This window comes from Lagenorhynchus albirostris, chromosome 3 (assembly GCF_949774975.1).
Source record: "Lagenorhynchus albirostris chromosome 3, mLagAlb1.1, whole genome shotgun sequence".
NCBI lineage: Eukaryota > Metazoa > Chordata > Mammalia > Artiodactyla > Delphinidae > Lagenorhynchus > Lagenorhynchus albirostris.
In genome coordinates, this window is record NC_083097.1 from 46,406,000 (window position 1) to 46,424,447 (window position 18,448).

Here is an 18,448-nt window from a genome sequence, read left to right on the forward strand (position 1 = left end):
GTTTGCCATCTAACCTGCTGACTTCAATGGTGGGAATGTTAAATTTGGGAGGAAGAAAAACAACACGGTAGAAATATGAAAAAGCTAAATAGTATAGGCTTCTCCAGCAATGACTAATGCAAAGTGAGTTAGCAGAGTAGGCTATAAACATAGCCATCGTATGATTTTTGTATCATTTGCTTTAAGGAGAACCTATAAATTAATTAGAATAAGACCAACAACCCAAAAGACAAATGGGAAATGGATGCACATAAACATCACATAAGGAGAACTGCAAATAGCCAATAGCCATTTAAAAAGATATTCTATCTCACTGATAACCAAAGGAATAAATTCAAACTACAATGAGAAATTCTGCCTATCACATGGGTAAAAATGAAAGACTAAAAATACCCAGTGATGGTGAGGGGGTGGGAAACAGGTATACCCAAAATATTTGGTGGAAACACGGATTGGAAAGACCTTCTTGTAGCACAAATGAGTAGACTTTTTAAAATGTAAAACCACATAACTTTGATTTGCAGGAGGCTATCCCACAAAAAGGATTCCTTTAGTGCAAATACACATACACACACACACACACACACACACACACACAAGGATATTCATTTGGGAACTGTTGACAGTAATAAAAGGATCCTATTTCTATCTCTGACCAGATGCTGAGTTCTTGGAGAAGTTGTACCTTTCTCTCTCCTCCCTAATAACTTCCAAGCCTCCAAACATTTAATAGGGTTGAAGACACTTAAAAATGAATACTAACAAAGACAAAATACTAACAAATGCTCGAGACATTTTTAGTATGTATAAAGACAATGATATAGATATATGAAATGTGTAGGTGATTTGCTGTTTTCAGAGCTAAAAATAAATAATAATTAGGGATCCTAAGTCCAAACAGATTTTTTCTATCCATTTAAAAATTTTGAAACATTTAACAATATAATTGATATTCAGCTTTCCAATCCTTTGTAAAATATATTTATAATTTTGATTATTATTCTGTTTTATGTCTTTCTTGCTTTATATCTCCACTGCCACCCACCATGGTAACTGCAAAGTTTTGCTTTGCTTTGCTTTGTTGCCACACTTTCTCCAACATCTGAAAAACATAAGGAACACTTATTATAAGCCAAAATTGATCTCATTTACCCCAGGAATACAAAATTTCTCAAATGAGGGTATGAACTGTTACTACAACTCTTGGGCCCTGTTCTTTCTATTAGAATCTAATTTTCTTGCAATATGGGATGGGGAGAGGGAGATGGTGTCTTTCAAATACAAAGACCATATGCCCTTAATATCATCAGCAAAGAGTGCCTCTGGGTCACTTTTACCAGCAGTGAAATTGAGCCTCTTCAGTCACACCATCTGGACCAAAGTGGCATCATTAAGTGCATCCATTAGTGAGCTGTCTGACCCAGGCCATGAAACAGACTAAATGGAACTAATCCAACAGAAACTCATTAGACTGGTAGGCAGCCCAACTTGGCTATTTTATTGTACTGATAACTAAGACCCAGGCTTTAAAATGAAACAGTGCCTTCTTTCTCAAGGGGAACTATACTCTTTTGACAGAAAACATATATAAAACTCCTTTCATCAGTGTGAGCCCCAAATCAGCCTGGTGTAAAGGATGTATCTGTATAGCTCCAGTTATGTAAATTGAGCTGAGTTTCTCAAAAGAACATCATATTAATTGAAGCATTAGCATAAGAAACGAATGAGCTTCCTTCCACACAGCATTTAGAACTTTTGGAAATGAGGGGAGAAGGATGAAATAAAGCTAATATTTTTGAGTCCCTTTGATGGGGAAAGGTTTTGTGCACTGAGTTTTACACAAGTTATTTCTTTTAATGTTTGTAATAACCCTATAAAGCTAGTATTAACACCGCCCACTTTATAGGTGAGGAAGCTAAAAAGCCTAGAAGGGGTTAGGTTATTGCTCATGGACGCAGAAAGTAAGTGTCTGAGCTGCGACTGGACTCCCAAACCACTTTGCCCACGGTACTGTGAGAGCAGCCTCATGCTGTGGATTTAGACCTGGCCGGACAGGACTGTGGGGAGGAGTAATTATAGAGAGAGTAGATACAGTAAAAACGATCATGAGCTGTGTAGCTAGTATGTACCAGACACAATGCTAAACACTTGACTTGCTGCTCTCCATTTAATCATCCAGAAAAGTACCACTAGTCTGTCCATTTTACAGTGAGGAAACCAAAGCCCAGCATAGTTAAGCAAGTCACCCAAGCTTTCACAGCTAGTTAATAAGCCTTATGGGGAGTTCATAATATTTCATTGTTTCTTTTCCCCATACTTATCTTTTTTTTTTAATTTATTTCTTACAGAGAGAAAAAACAAGTGACTTGTTTTGCAGTTTACTGATTCCGTACATGTTTGAGAGTTCTATTGCCTTTCAGATAAAAGATAGCCAAAGCTTCCCCCTACCTTTGAGATGCCAGGATGCTATTTGGGGATGTTGGGAAGCACTTTGCTGACGTCCTGCTTATGTCAACAGATATGCATAGAATTAGGCTGCGGTCTGATTGCTAAAGCCATCAATGACTTTCTAAACCGTCATCCAAAGCATCTTGTTTTAGTTCCTCCATATGCAAAATTAAAAGAGCTAGGTGCCTTTGTTTAAAAATGCTAATATATGATTTGGCAAAGACATATTTCACATTGTCTCTTTGGCTGGCATTTGGGGCATTATTTATGTGGCACTGAGTGAGCAACCAGTGCCCAAGCCCCTCCCCTTTCCTATTTATTATCAGGCTACTGCAGTGCAGAGTTGAGACATCTGATCATTTAAATCATTAAAAATCAATCCAATGACGAAACATTTCTGTACATTTCAGAGAAATGACAAAAAGTACTGTATTAGATTGCTATTAACTGGCTCTGAGTTTTCTTTTTACAGCTGCCAGGAAAGTCATTTGGTAAAATTGATTAAACCAGCATGCCAGGGGGAGAGAGGAAAAGAGCAGAGAAATGTAAACACAGCGGGCTGAGAGGGGAGCGTGATGTTTTTCTTGGGAATGAAGTGAGATGTCACTGGGGGAAGGAAGAGGGGGCGGGTAGGAGGAGAAACCTTGCATATAATGAGCATACTATAATTTGGGGTATAAGAGATTCAAGATGGCAGGATAAAAGCAAACAAAATGCAGGAACAAGAGAGGCAGAAAGAATGAAGAATAGGTGAGCTATCCATATGCTTCTAACAGACTGTCTGCATTGGTCACACTGCATGGTTTGACTGAATTAATCCAAGAGACATCACTGGTACCATGGTATGAAACTGATTTGAGGATTTCAATAAACTTTCAATACCAGGAGAAGGTAGGGAAGACTGCCTAGTTTCCTGCACAGTAGGGTTTATTTCTGTATGAACAATTAACAAAGAAAGGAAAATAAATCACCCTACTTGTGCTCAATAAAACCAAGAGTGCATAAAAATTCACATATTCCCCTATTTGTTATTATAATGGCCATGCATAATCTCTCCTTCCAAATATGAACTTCCTTCCCCTTAAAAAATTGTATTTTCCCTCTAATATCTTTCAATGATTACTTGATTAACCCCAAAGGAATACTGGTATATGGAATCACAGAGTGCTGACAAGGATGGACTGCAATGTGGGGTTTCTGCAACCATGCCACAATTTCTAATTCCTCCCAGTGTCCTATTTAAAGTCACACTTAGCTCACATAGCTCATCCTTCCATAGAAAGGGGCAGGAAAAAGTATCAAGTATCTATTTGCTCTTATTTGCTATATATTATGTCTGCTAACATTTGAAGTACAACCACCACCTAAACACAAGTGACTTAAAAATAGCACTTAGAACATAAATAAAGCAAATGTTCTGTGGAAGAGTAAATGTACTTCCTTGGATATGGGACATAGAAAATGATTAAGATACAAGACTATTTAACTGCATAGAAGACCAACACTAGTCTAAATGAAGTGACCCCTTAGAGAGAAATTCTAAATTATATTTGCTCTGTGTTGGGTACACTGCTTGGCAGAAGCTGAGATTCAGAAAGCATTTATTTGTAGCCATGGATTTACATGGGGCGTGAGGAGCCTTCTTGAAGGACAGTGCTAGCTAGACTCCAAGATGGTCCTCAATTACCTACCGCCTGTTATGCACACCTTTGTCTCTTCTCCCACACAGTACCAGGGTTCATCATCTGGCAAAAGGTGACAGCATGTCACTTTCAAGATAAGATTAAAAAACACTGTGGCTTCTACTTGTCTTGGGATGTCTCTTTCTCTCTCATCTCTCAGTCTGGGGGATGCAAGCTATCATATTAAATGCAGCCCAATGGAAAGGGCCACATGGCTAGGAACTGAGGTCTTACAACTATATAAGTGACCTTAAAAGCAGATGAGCCTTGAGATGACTGAAGTCCAAGCCAACAACTCAAGAGAGACCCTTAGCAAGAACCACTCACTAATATGGAGGAACCTTGAGCCATTTACATGACTGAAGGTCATACAAATAGAGCTATGTCATAAGGGTCAGGAGTGGGCAGGGAGAGGGAGAAGGTTATAGAAGCAAAATTTCAAGGAAGGCAGTGTGATCATTACTAGTGCTGTTTACCAACATTCCCAGTTCACCTCCTTCAAGGCACATGGCAGGACTGCACTTCCTTGGTCCCTTGAAGTGTGGTCACCTGACTGACTTTAGCCAAGGAAACTTGAGCAGAAGTGACACATGCCACTTACAGGGGAAAACCACTAAGAACCGGTATGTAGTGTCCTGTGCCACCATGAATGGAAACTTTCCAAATGGTGAAGTTTAGCCATGTCCCTAGGTAAAGAGCAGAACCCCCCTCTCTCCACTACTAATCTATGATGAAAACGCAGCATAAATGAGAAATAAACTTATATTGTTTTAAGCAGTTGAGATTTTGGAGTTCTTTCTTGTAGCATGATCTAGACCATCCTCACTAAAACAGAAAGTAAGACTCTGGGTAGGAATTAACTCTAAGAAAATCTAAGAAATCTAGTATGAATAACCAGACTCAGCTATAAAGCCTGGGATTCCAGAAAGTATAGTGATTTTGAGTAGATTGTGGTGATGGGCATATGAACTCTCCCAGTCACAATCTGGAAAGACAAAGGGTTGAGTGTGAGAACTGGAATAACTTTTTTACTAATTTCTTAAAACTTGAGAGTTCAAGAAGAAGCACTGCTGTTTGGCTCCCCTGAGAGAACTAGAAGGGAGGATGCAGTCTCCTTTCTACTGGGCAAGAGAATAATGTGCTGACACCCCCTAGATGGAACAGAGAGCATTAATAGCTAGAACAATCTTGCTGGTGTCTGCTGCCAGGTGCTCTAGAGACTGATGAATGTGGGTTGAGGCCACTGGTAGAGCAGAGGCCAGTACAAAGTGGCATCCTGGGCAGATCCATGCAGGGGCGATTGTCAGCTGCTCCGAAGGGTCTCAGAGATGCTTGAGTAAGAGAGATTATGCAAGTCACTGGGATTCACACTCCAGCAGGTTGGCATAGAGCTACCAAAATTGGAAAATTCATTTTAATGTGACCTAATTTACGCCCATCTGCTAGCAGATCAAACACCAAAAAAACCCCACAAAAACCAATCACTTTGTTATTTGTTTATTATTAATTTGCTTATTACAACAACCCATTCCACATCCACACTGTGTCATGTGGCAATACGTGGTTCTACCTTGATCTAGTCTCAGCTTAAGGATTTAAAATTCTTTTGGCAAGAGCTGCATTTTAGCCCAGAACAGTTTAATCTGTCCTCAACTGCACCTATTGTGAGAAACTGCAAAAATAACACTATCACATGGTTATTATTTTAAGATGTAGTAGCTTATAATTTAATGAAAAATGACATGGTACTTGAAGCAAAGATGTTAGTAGTTCAGCTGAATTAAAACTTTAAGTATATGTGCATCAGTCTTTTGGACAGACCTATGCCTCAGAAGCCTATCTAAATACACCTCAATGAAACAAAATCAACAAGGGGTTAAGGGGGACTATGGGAGGTTTTTAGTGGTGAGGAAATTAAGTAAGTCTGGAGAGAAGAAGTCAAATGTGATGGCTTTATTTCAAAATAGGAGAGAACTGATCATGCAGAGGGTGGGGAGATAGTGGAGAAAAATGGAAAGCACTGGCTGAAGGAAAGGGGCTGGGGGCACAAGGTGTCTTAGAAAGTGGGAAGAAGTGGAACTAGAGGACAAATCTGAATGTCCTTACACAGGATTCGCACACAGGGCTTCCTCAAACACTTCAAGGACTGAAATTGAACCTTCAGGGTAGCTTTTCATGACAACCTGGTCGGCGGCCCTGTTGTTCTCCCCACCAGCACCCTTCTATTCTTCCTTCAAGCACCCATCACAATCTGCACTTATATACTCATTTGTCTGTCTACGTGTCTGTCTCCCTCACTAGGACAGAAGCTGCATGAGGGCAGGGATCGTATCTGTCATAGTCACTGCTGTGTACACTTTCTAACACAGTGCCCGGTACACAGTAGATGTGTCAGAAATATCTGTGGATTGAACAAGTCAGGATAGGCACAAGAACAAATTTAAGATTATCTATCTTCATTGATTATAATTCCAATACTGAAATTGTCCTGACCTCTCTTGGCCTACCTGCTGTTCTCACTTACATGGAGTCCTAGAATGAATTACTGCTCAGTAGTCCTTATACCTTTGTAAGGTCTCATTGATATTTGGGGGTTTTCAATCTATTTTGGATGATACAGCAGCCAGATCTATCCACATCACTAAACCCAATCAGCCAGACTGTCATTCTTACTCTGATGCTATTTAGAATGTGCAATGAACCACTGGATTCCACTTCCTAAAAACTAATATCCCTAGAGCCTTTGCTCTATTATTTCATCAATGCTCCCGAGGTCAAAAATTATGATTTCCTCTTTCCTGAACAGCACAATGTCTCATTAAAACTTCTTCCCATAAGCTTGGGTATTTCTTTAGAAATGCAAGGAAGTTTCAAGGATCATGAAGGACCTTTGGTTCGACACATGCTATATTTAGTGCTTTGAGAGTAACAGCACAGTCAAGTTGACTAATGACCTAGAAACAATTAATTCAATATAATTCTGGTTTCTTGACTGACAGTGGGTTTTTCTTAGATTTGAAGAAAAAACAGTGTTTGATCAAGCTTTTAAAAATGCATGTTCTCATAACTTTTTTTGACATATTCCAACAACCAAGTTGGATTATTACATTTACATATGACTATGAGCAAGTCTGATAATTTAATAATTCATATTTTTACATTTCCTGCTTCTACTTAAGGAGTGAAAGATGGGCAGGAATCATTCATTCTTCTTTAATTCAGCAAATAGTTCTTGACTGCCCCATGTTCTAGGAACTACTCTAGAAGCTGGGAATATAGCAGTGAGCTATAAAATAGACTAGGGCCTTCTTTCTACTTGGGGAAGGAGAGGCAGAAAATAAAATGAATAAGCAAAATCTATAGAGTTATTTATAAGGTGATGAGTTCTAAGGAGAAAATTTTAAAAAGGAAGTGGCACGGAGAGTTCCAGGAACAGGGATTGTATGGATATAATTATTAAAGAGGATGGACAGGAAAGGCCTCACTAAGAAGATATTTGCATAAAGAACGAGAGAACTAGGGAAGTAAAACAAGGGGATAATGGAAGATACAGGTTCTGGTCTGAAGTATAAACCCCCAAAGCAGGACTGTACTTGGAGAGTTGGAAGAACAGGAGGGAATCAGTATGACTGGATCACAGCGGGAGGAGTTGGAACTGAATCAGAGGTAATAGGAACCCACGGGTGGTAGGCTGTTATAAAGGATTTTAACTTTGATAAAGATCAGAGGTCACTGAAAGGTTCTGAGCGAAGGAGTGACCTGACGCAACCTAGGTTCAGCAGTGCCACTCTACTGATGTGTGGAGGGCAGACTGAAGTGGGCACGGGGGAAGTAGGGATGCAGGTGCAGAGGTGGCTGGTGACAAAGATTGATGGCCAGGACCACGCTGGGAGCAGTGGAGGTGGTGAGAAGTGGTCAGATTCTGGGTTATATTCTGCGGGACAGCTGGCTGGATTTTCTGATTGGACTGGATGGGGGGAGGGTGGTGAGAAACAGAGAGGAGGCCAAGATCATTGCAAAGCTTGGCCTGAGATGGGAAGCGTGTAGCAGAAGCCGGTTTGGTAAGAAAGAACAAGACTTTGGTTATGGGCGAGTTAGGTTGCAGATATATGGTAGACATCCAAGTGGAAATGGTGGGTAGGCAGTTGAATATTAAAGTCTATATTCAGGGAAGAAGTCCAGGTGGGTGGTAGAAATTTGACAATGGCATATAGACGTTAAAGTTGTATGATTACATGAGATCAGGTAGGAGATATGTAGAAAGAGGACAGAAGAGGCCACAGGCTAAGCTTGAGACACATCAACGCTAACAATTTGAGGAGCTCAAGAGAAAGCGGCAAAGGAGAATGAGAATGAATAACCAAAGTAGAAAGGAACACCAGGAGGATGAGATGCCCTGAAACCCTAGTGAAGGTAGTATTTCTTCTCTGAATGGTCCGGAGCGTCAGTGTGGAGACATCTGCTTTGTAAGTTTTATTCAGTCACAGGCTTCACATGCCAAGAAACTTTCACCAGGATGGCCATTTAACTTAGTTGTATATTTTGGGGAGTCAAGCAGCTGACAAAATAGAAACAATAAAGGAAGGAAGAAATGCCAGAAATTATGAAATCTGCAAGATTAACTGATTATAAGTCAGTTCATCAAAATTAAACTCTCTTAAGACCACCATCAAATTATGTTAACAATGTTACACAATGGAGACTATCTTAATCTTTGGCTCAGTTTTTAAAAAATGAATGATCTGAATTACAGTTTATTAAGGGAGAAAAATATTTTCCACTCACATTTTGCAGCACACTTGTGTAAGTTAAACTTATTTCCAGGCAACTACATAATTTAAATAAGTTCTGGCCCACTTAGTTTCTGCCCTGATGGAATTGACCTGACCATGGGGTATACGTTAAGTTCAAAAAACACTCTGAGCTTATGTTACCCCATAGGAAAAGGCCATTTTAAAATGCAAATATGTGGAATTAGGAAGGAAGAGAATCATGCTGGAGCAAGCATCTTATTTTTGGAGAAAAACTGGAACGGAATTTTATGGCAATTATAATATTCATGCTTTGTGTTATAATAGGAATTACGGTTTGGTTTGGTTTGGTTTTTACTAACAATCCAAGTCAAAGATTTCTTTCAAGTGTGGGAAAGATGAATGTAAAGGTAAAATAGAGCTACATGGGATATATGCAGCACTGCTTTTATTAGTGAACACAATCACAGCTCAGAGCTATCACAAGGTACATATTATTGCAACTACAGCAACAACTTTCAAAGTTACATATAATTCCATCTTCCCTTTTGAAAAATGGAGATTGCAACACCAGACCTATTTACTTAATCAGATGAGATTACAAATTTTAAAGCATTTTTTAAATGACAGAATATTAAAGAATGTCAAAGGATTCCTTTGACATAGGAACAACTTCCTTTTTAATGAGTAAAAATTTAAGAAGTGCCAATTGCTTTTGTTACTTAGAAGGGACTTAACTTTAAATCTATAGGTCCTCAGGCCACTGTGCAGATACTCAAATTAAATTATTCAAAATGTGGCTTTCAGATATTTTTAATGTTGAATATTCTTGTTCTAGCCCTGTACTTGTTATTGGGATGCCATTAGTAACGTGAATGTTAGACTAGCATTTGGAGTGTAGAAATTTTGAATCCACTCCAAGGTTTCCTAGGGTGTTATTAGACAAAATGAAACTGTGCCCCCATTATGTTTGAATTCTGAGTATTCCTGGTACACCCTGACTTTCTGGTTCAGAGATAAATGCCTTAAATGGCCTCATAAACTTTAAGGTTTCTCGGACATCCAATATCTCCCTATGACATTTTGATGAGTCTAGTGTAAATGAATCATAAGCACATGGATTAAATTCCACAGGAACAACTTAAGGCTATGAGACACATTAGGGAAAGTGTTTTGGCAAAGAGTCAAATATACTTTGCTGACCCCTCAATATCTTCAGGATACTCAGAAGACATAGACTCAGCCAGCATATTCAAAACAAGATAAAAGTGACCAAAAGTACCCACGTTTGCTTGAACCTCACCAGTCTTCCTGTTCCCTTCAATTGTGAGGAAACGAAGCTCTTCAAACATCACAGTTCACGCTGCAGTCTCCGTGACCCAAGATAGTCTGACATCCTGGTTTTGCTGTAGGCTTATTTTGAACATGACCCTAGTAAGTTTAAAATTCCTTAGACTGCCTACCTTACACTCTTGACTAGCTAGTTAGCTAGACAGAAATGAGTTTATACCAAAAGAGGACTATCTTGTGAATTAAACTGGGTTCTCTCCTCGAAATATTTAAAGCTTTGTAAAATATCTCCAACTTTTTATGAAGTTCTTTTTTCCTCCCTGATTCCTTAAATCTACATTCAGTGAAAAATGATTATTTATTTATGCTTGATCCATTCAGAATCAATTGAGAATTTGACTGAGATATCGTGAAATACCTTATGTGTGTAACGATCTTATAAAGAGAGAGAATTAGTACTTGAAAGGCCTTAGAAAGGATCTAGTTTACACCAATCTCATTTAACCCAGTCTTTAGCAAAGTACAGGAAGTTTCCAATATACTTAGTAAATTATCACAGAAGTCCTTAAAATGGTCTTCCAAAGCCTAAGAAAAGTATATTTTATGTAAGTGTCCACAATCTGTCTGAAGAGCAAAACCAAGCAATAAGGCCCTCTAATTTCCACTGCAAGTCAAACATGTTTGCTAACATACTGGGTTTGTTTGTTTTTTTTTAATATTTTAGACTATAATTTACAATGGAATTTCAAAAATGCAGTCATTTCCACCCATCTGATTCTTATTTTACTTTACATTCAAACCAGTTGTTTTTCCATTTTGAAGAATTCAGCACAGTATTGTGGTTTTTCAGCACTTTCTTTCCGTTTTGAAAATGAGCCAAGTATTGGTGTGGTCAGATCTGTGACTCCTCAAACCATTAGAAATTATAACTGTGTGATAAATATAATATAGCAATTTTCCAAATTGGCAACTCATACTGAATTTAAGAATAGGAGCCACCTATAAAAAAAAGCTATTTCTAAGTCACCAGAGTCTCTACAATAGTGTAATGCCTACTAGCAATTCTCCCAAACCATGGAATGGTCACTGGCCCTTGTCTTTTCAAATCTTATTCGTGAAAATGAAAGTAAACCGCTGAAGTTAATCTAAAATTTAATATTCTGGCAAGTTGCACACAGAATTGCTTCTGTGGTTTTTGGTATAAAGCTGCTCCCATGGAGATTACAGTTTTCCTTTTTTTTCTACTCTATGCATTTCAAGAGCTAAAATTATTGTGGGAAAGGCTTCTTATAGATATATATTCCAACAAAGATAATCAAGTGTTTAACTTATCAGTGTATTACTTAGATCTAATAATGATACATCTATCCAAGATTTTAAAGTATTTGATAATACGGGGACATAATATTTCATATTTTCTGTTATTTTATTTTTTAAAACTATCCATCAATTTTCTTATTTCCAATTGTTGAGAGTACAGATTGTCTTATTTGCTATCAACATTACGACTAAAAATATATCTATCCTCAGGGCTTCCCTGGTGGCGCAGTGGTTGAGAGTCCACCTGCCGATGCAGGGGACGCGGGTTTGTGCCCCGGTCCGGGAAGATCCCACATGCCGCGGAGTGGCTGGGTCCATGAGCCATGGCCACTGAGCCTGCGCGTCCGGAGCCTGTGCTCCGCAACGGGAGAGGCCACAACAGTGAGAGGCCCGCGTACTGAAAAAAAAAAAAAAAAAAAAATCTATCCTCCAACATTTCTAAATTTTCAACAGGTAGATTTTCAACCTTTCTCTGGGTAAATTGGATACAGAGAGAGTTGCTGTGGCTGAGGATCTCCAGCTGTGCAGAGCACAATTTGGAAACCAGTGCTGCAGCCCTGTATAATAAAAGTTATTTACTTACTTCTCTTCCACGGTCACCACAATAAACATTATACTATAATGTGGACTCAAATAAAAGATGAAAAGCTAGTACTGACCTATTACATGAATCTGACAATGATAGCGCATGAGTAAAGTGAAGATAGCACATGAAGTAAAATGAAAAAATTCATTAATTTCCACTTGTTATGAATTGAATTGTGTCTCCCCCAAACTCATATGTTGAATTCCAAAGCCCCTCTCCAGTGCCTAAGGATGTGACATTATTTGGAAGAGTGTTGTTTCAGGTTTAATCAGGATGAGGACATACTGGAGTAGTGTGGGACCCCAATCCAACATTCCTGGTGTTCTTATAAAACGAACGCCATGTAAAGAGACAGATGTGCAAACAGGGAGAATGCACGGGAAGACTGAAGTTGTGTGCCAAAAGCTAGGAAGGAGTCCTTTCCCAGTGTCTTCAGAGGGGGCAGTCTCCGCTGACACCTTGAGCTTGGACTTCTCGCAGCAAGCACTGTGAAACAATACATTTCTGCTCTTTAAACTACTCAGCCTGCGGTACTTTGTTACAGCCGCCCTGGTAAACGAATACACCACCCAACCTCAGTTTCCTGCATTCTGGCTTCAACCCCTACCACACCAGTGAGACTCTTTCCTCTAAGCATGACCTCTTTTCAAGACCAGTCAGCTCATTCTACTTGTAGCTTCTGACCTGTTGACCACTCCTCTGGAGAGCTCACTCTCCCATTACTTTCTGAATTGTTTTTTTACTAACATTTCTGAGAACTGTTTTACTAACATTTCTGAATATTCCTTCTCATTTCATTCCTTCAATAGACATTGAGAGTTTGCTGTGTGTCATGCAAACAAGCAAACAAACAAACAAACAAAACAAAAACTCTATGATGAATAAGAGGAGTCTCTGTACTCAAGAAACATAAAGTTAAAGTCAGGTGGGAGAGAGAAGTAAATCAATGAGTGGAGTACAGCCTTATACTCTAAGAATAGAAGTCTTGAACTATAAGGATAGGAAGCTCTTCTAAGCCCATCATGCGGGGTTAGGCAAAGGTCCTTTTAGAAAGTGATATATGAACTAGAACAGTAAGAAGGGTTACCAAGGCAGGGGTGGAAAGTGGGAGACCCGGGCCGAGGGAAAGAGGACACTCTAGGCAAAAGGAGTAATAAAGGCTTAGGGAAAAACTGTGTGCAGAATGGAGGGGGGCCCTGACCGGAGAAGACAGCAGGGGTCAGATTCTGATAGGTCATATATGTCGTGTTACAAAGTTTCGACTTGATTCTAAAGGCATCAGATAGTCATAGAACTTTTAAGCAGAAAACATACAGAATCATATTTACCTTTAAGAAATAAATATACTGAGTGTTGTATGAGGAATAGATGGGTGGAAATAAGCCAAAGTGAGAGCTGAGAGAACAGTTAGGGGGTGGTTTTAGTATTTCAGAAGAGAGACGATAGTGGCTTAGCCTAAGGTAGTGTCTATGAGTGTGGAAAACAGTGGACAAGACATGGGGGATGAAGGAGAGAAAAAATTCAGAAGCAATGACCACATTTCTGGCTTGTAAAATTTGGTGAAGTCTGGCATCATTCACTAAGATAGCAACACAGGGGAAGGAGCAGATCTGGATGTGAAGAGAACGGGTCAAAGGCAGGAAGGCAGTCGTAGATACACTGAGTTTGGAGACCCTGTGTAGACATATCTAGAAAACAAACCTCGGGCCCAAGGGAAAAATCCAGATGAAAAATTGGGAGACGGGCTGGATGCCCGTGGAGGCATGGGTGAGAATAACAGGCTCAGGCTGGTTGTCAAGGCTGGCTGCACATCAGAACCATCTGTGCAGTTGCTGAAAAATGCAGGTGCCTGGGCCCCACCCCATAGGAACTGATTCAGATGGTTAGCAGAGGAAACAGGCTGCTGTGTTTGCACAGGTTTTGCAGGTGTTTTGGATGCATGACCACTGCAGAGCGCCTCTGGGATAAGGCATGAGGACAGAACAGACTGAGGACAAAACCCAGAAGAACACTGGGGTCTGAACAAAGGATGAAGAAACCTCAGAGAAGACTGACAAACTGAGGTGAAGAACTGGGAGTACACGCAGGAAGAGACTGGTTAAGAACAGAGAGGGGTCAAGACTCTACTAATAGTCTTGAAGTGTGTCCGAGTGAAATGCTGACTGAGAACACACCGGGACTTAGTGCTAAAAATTTCAGTATCTTTGGTGGAGGAAAATGCAAGAATGGGAGTCAGAATGTAAAATCCTCTGGGTGTGAAAGGGAGGAAAGAATTAGGCAAAGGGGGAAAAGAGGGCCAACGAAAGTCTGTTTTTTCATTGTTTTTGTTGTTTCATCATTTTGTTTTGTTTTTTGAAGAGAGTGTTTTGAGCTTGTTCATCTTTTTTTCCAGCTTTACTGAGGTATAATTGACAAATAAAAATGGTACATATTTAGGGTGTACAATGTGATGTTTTGATATATGTAAACACTGAAATGATTACCATAATCAAGCTAATTAACATATCCAACAGTTCACATGCTTACCATTTTTGTGTGTGGTGAGAATGCAAGAGATATACTCGCTTAGCAAATTTCGAGTTTACAGTACATTAGTATTAACTACAGTCACCATACTGCACGTTACGTCTCCACGATTAATTCTTCTTATAACTGAAAAAGACTGTACCCTTTGATCAATATCTTTCCCTACCCCCCAGCCTCTGTTACTATGAGTTCAACCCTTACCTTTTTTTTTTTTAGATTCCACATATAAGTGAGATCATGTAGTACTTGTCTTTCTGCATCTGGCTTTTTTCACTTAGCATGATGTACTCCAGGTTTATCCATGTTGTCATAGAGGTTGATGTTAAAGAACCAATATATGGAGAAAGCCAGTGATACAAGAAGAGTGACAGGTGAAAGAGCAAGTCCACTAAAGAGGCAGAGGGAGTAGGATTCAAGGCACGGGGGTAGGATTTTTCCTAGGAAGGGAAGGGGCCTTGCGTGGAGAAATGGAGACAAGGCCAACTATGAAAACAAATGGATGTTTTGGTAGCATTGAGGCTCCCTCCAGCTGAGACTAGAGACTATAACTTTGCTGTGGCACCACTGTATGTGATTGTGATTTCCTCTGGAAACACTAGGGATAAAAATGGGGAGAGTGCACAGGTAAATTAATCCTGACTTTGAACTTCTTATTTGGGTATAGCAGAACAACAGTGAAGGCTTTAGCAAGAGAGCAGTTGAAATATCAGACTACTGGGTCTTCAATGTAATGAGAGGTGCTAGAAAGAAAGGAAGCTACATTGAGGGTGTGGGATGTTTAAGATTTTAAGGTTGGTTGGAGCAGTTCTGGACGATCACAAGGTTTGAGAGTGGCCATGGGGCTATGTGGTCAGAGTAGAACCAAAGTCAAGGTCAATGGATCTGAGGAAAGTGATGATTAGAGAATAAGGCTGTGGTTCTCATTCTTGGTTGCACACCAGAATCACTTGGGGAGCTAGAAAAACTTTCAATACACAGGCCCAGGTGAAATCAGAATCTCTGTGGACAGGACCAAAGCATGAATATTTTTTAAAGGTACAAAGGTTGAGAACCACAGAGCTCAGTTGCTGCCTGTTTTGTCTAACTGGATACCAAAGTCACTCAAGATGGAAAATTATAAGGATATTTTTGGTTTTAGAACTCTTACTGAAGAAAACATTAAGGGAGATGAAGGGAATGGCAAAATAGCCAGCATGGGAAGCAACAAAGAATTTCAAACCCTCTTCAATATGCTGTGGTTTGTATTAAAAGATAAATCGAAGTAGGATTGTGCTGTCAGACTTCTTTCTTACAGGAACCTAGAAAAACACTCAAAACCCTCATTCCCTCTATTTTCCCCATAGACTTGGAGTTCAAACATATCCCTACTTTCTTTTTAACAGTTCAATCAGGCCAGGTTAGAGATATAGGCCTATAGAACACTCCCAGACTCAACTCTGCAATAATTTCCCTCCTCGACTTCAGATTGGTGTCTTCAGTTTCTTAGACTGGGGCCTGCCCTTGCTAATTTTTCAACCACAACCCAGCCCCAGAGATTAAAGAATTGATTAGACCCCTTGCAGAGGTTATGGATTAACATTACTCTTTGTCTTATGAATAAAATCTCAAAATTGGCAGATATTCTTAGTGATTCCTGGAGAGAACGCCTTCATCTATCTGGGATGCAATGAATAAGAAGCCAGCTGAATTCCACCTTGGTGACCTCAGTATCCTGGAATTGCAGGTTTGCATAGAAGTTCACCCAGGTGAAGGTTTTAAATATTATCAGAAAGCAAATTTGATAGGTCCATAAATGATGCTTCAGCTTACCCAAACAGCAAAATAATGACTGGATATTCTTGGCACTGTGGCTAATTCCTCGTAGTTTCTAGCTGATTAAACCTGAGGGACATTTCTACTGCCTGTTCTCCCTCCTGCAGTGACAGAGCCCCAGGACTTTACCCTGAGATGTCTACGGTTGAAAAAAGATCATGGTTATAAATAAAAGCACTCATAATATTGTCCCTAGCAAGTCTGGCTTTTACTATATCAAGAGTTCCTCAGATTCAGGTATCTAAATAATTCTACTTGATTTTTTTCCCTACATAATATATCAGCAAAGAATAAAGAGATGTTGCTAAATTAGGCTGCATAATACTGAGAGTCAAACTCAATTTTCTGTACCCAAGAAACAAGCAGCATTTGAGAGGTGGACTCCAATAAATAACAACCATGACTTCAATGCGTTCAATGCGTATCACTTTACAGTTGAGAATATCTATATATTGTAGTTTATGTTTTCATATATCTTATTTCATCTGATCTTCACAACCATGGGGACAAGTATTGCCTCTTTTAAAAGACACTGACATATGAATAGGTGAAGCACAGAGGATTTTTAGGGCATTGGAAATACTATGATATTATAATGATGGCTCTGTGTCATTATACACTTATCCAAATCCACAGAATGTACAACACCAAGAGTGATCACTAAGGTAAAGTATGGACTTTGGGTGATTAGAGTGCGTTGATGTAGGTTCATTCTTGGTGAAAAATGTACCACTCTGGCTAGTGGTGTTGATAAAGGGGCAGGCTGTGAACATGTAGGGGCAGGAGGTATGTGGGAAATCTCTGTACTTCCCTCTCAATTTGTTGTAAATCTAAAACTGGTCTTAAAAATAGTGACCAAAAAAACCCACAAAACTGACCTATGGCTTCAAAAGATAAAACGTGGCTGAAGTTAAATCTGAAATTAAGTGGCATACTAGACTCCAAGTTCAAAATCAGATATTTTGACTCAGAGAATAGAATTCCTTCTACTACACTGTTTTTATATAAATATATATGTATACACACACACATACACATATATATAACGATATATGTAAATGCATACATGTATGTTTTAAGAGAAAACAAACATAATTCCAGGAAAAAAAGTGTTATGGTAGCTGTCAATAACCATGTGAGACAAATTTTTAAAACTTTAATTCTAATTTACTGTAAAAAGGCATGCCAGAGTTATTATGACATCGAAAAACGAAACAAGCAAAAAGCAGAACAAAATCAACAGCAACAACAAAAATTCAGCTCTCATCTGACATGCCTCTCTGTTGAGACGGGTACTTCGTGGCCCAACGACATTCAAGTTCAGATCTCCATTCAAGTTCAGATCTCCAGTCTGAAGATATTGGCTACCTTGATGTATGGCTGTTGTTATCTTAATTATCACAATGGCTTTTCCTTTGTTTTGGACACATTTCTAGCTCTCTCCCTTTCATCCAATCTTAAGGAAGCCATGTTGTACTTGTCAAAGCCAGGTATTTGCTCAACACTGCGGTTTGGTACTTTAGAATGACTGGGGTTACTAGCCTGAGACTCGCCATCAACCCAGTTCTCAGTCAGCAGAAGGTCTAAGAATCTAGAATCAGAATCTGAGAGTCCAGAACCTGAGAAAGTACTTTAAACTGTTGCCAATACACCATTATTCCAAAGTTCCAAATGGTGTCTTGGGGCTAGTACTTACTAAATTTAGCTCATTTCCCATGATCACCATCACTCTCCAATCTTCCTGTTAATCCTGATGCTTTATCTCAGTGATCACTATCCCAGATGAAAACCCCTTTGGCTTTGTTCTTACTGCATTCCATTGACATTAAGATGCCACTGATTGTGAGATGCATCATCAATTTGCTAACAGTTTTTTTCAGGAGAAAAAATAAACCCTACCTTCTGAAATGACCACATTGATTGTATGACTCATCCTGATTTCAGAAATGGTATAATAATAAAACAATATTTCAAATGGTCAAAATACAGAATGTCCTTGCTCATATCCTCATTCAGCATAGTTTTCTTCTGCT

The 18,448-nt window shown here is 39.3% G+C and overlaps 1 protein-coding gene across 1 annotated transcript in view; it reads right to left on the bottom strand.

The window, feature by feature from the left end:
- Positions 1–997: 997 nt before the first annotated feature.
- LOC132518315 (cAMP-specific 3',5'-cyclic phosphodiesterase 4D-like) overlaps positions 998–18,448 on the bottom strand; it is a 624,833-nt gene continuing 607,382 nt past the window's right edge. The window contains exon 7 of the mRNA XM_060146309.1: positions 998–1,102. Coding sequence (XP_060002292.1) covers positions 998–1,102 — 105 coding nt within the window. The remainder of the gene's footprint in view (positions 1,103–18,448) is intronic.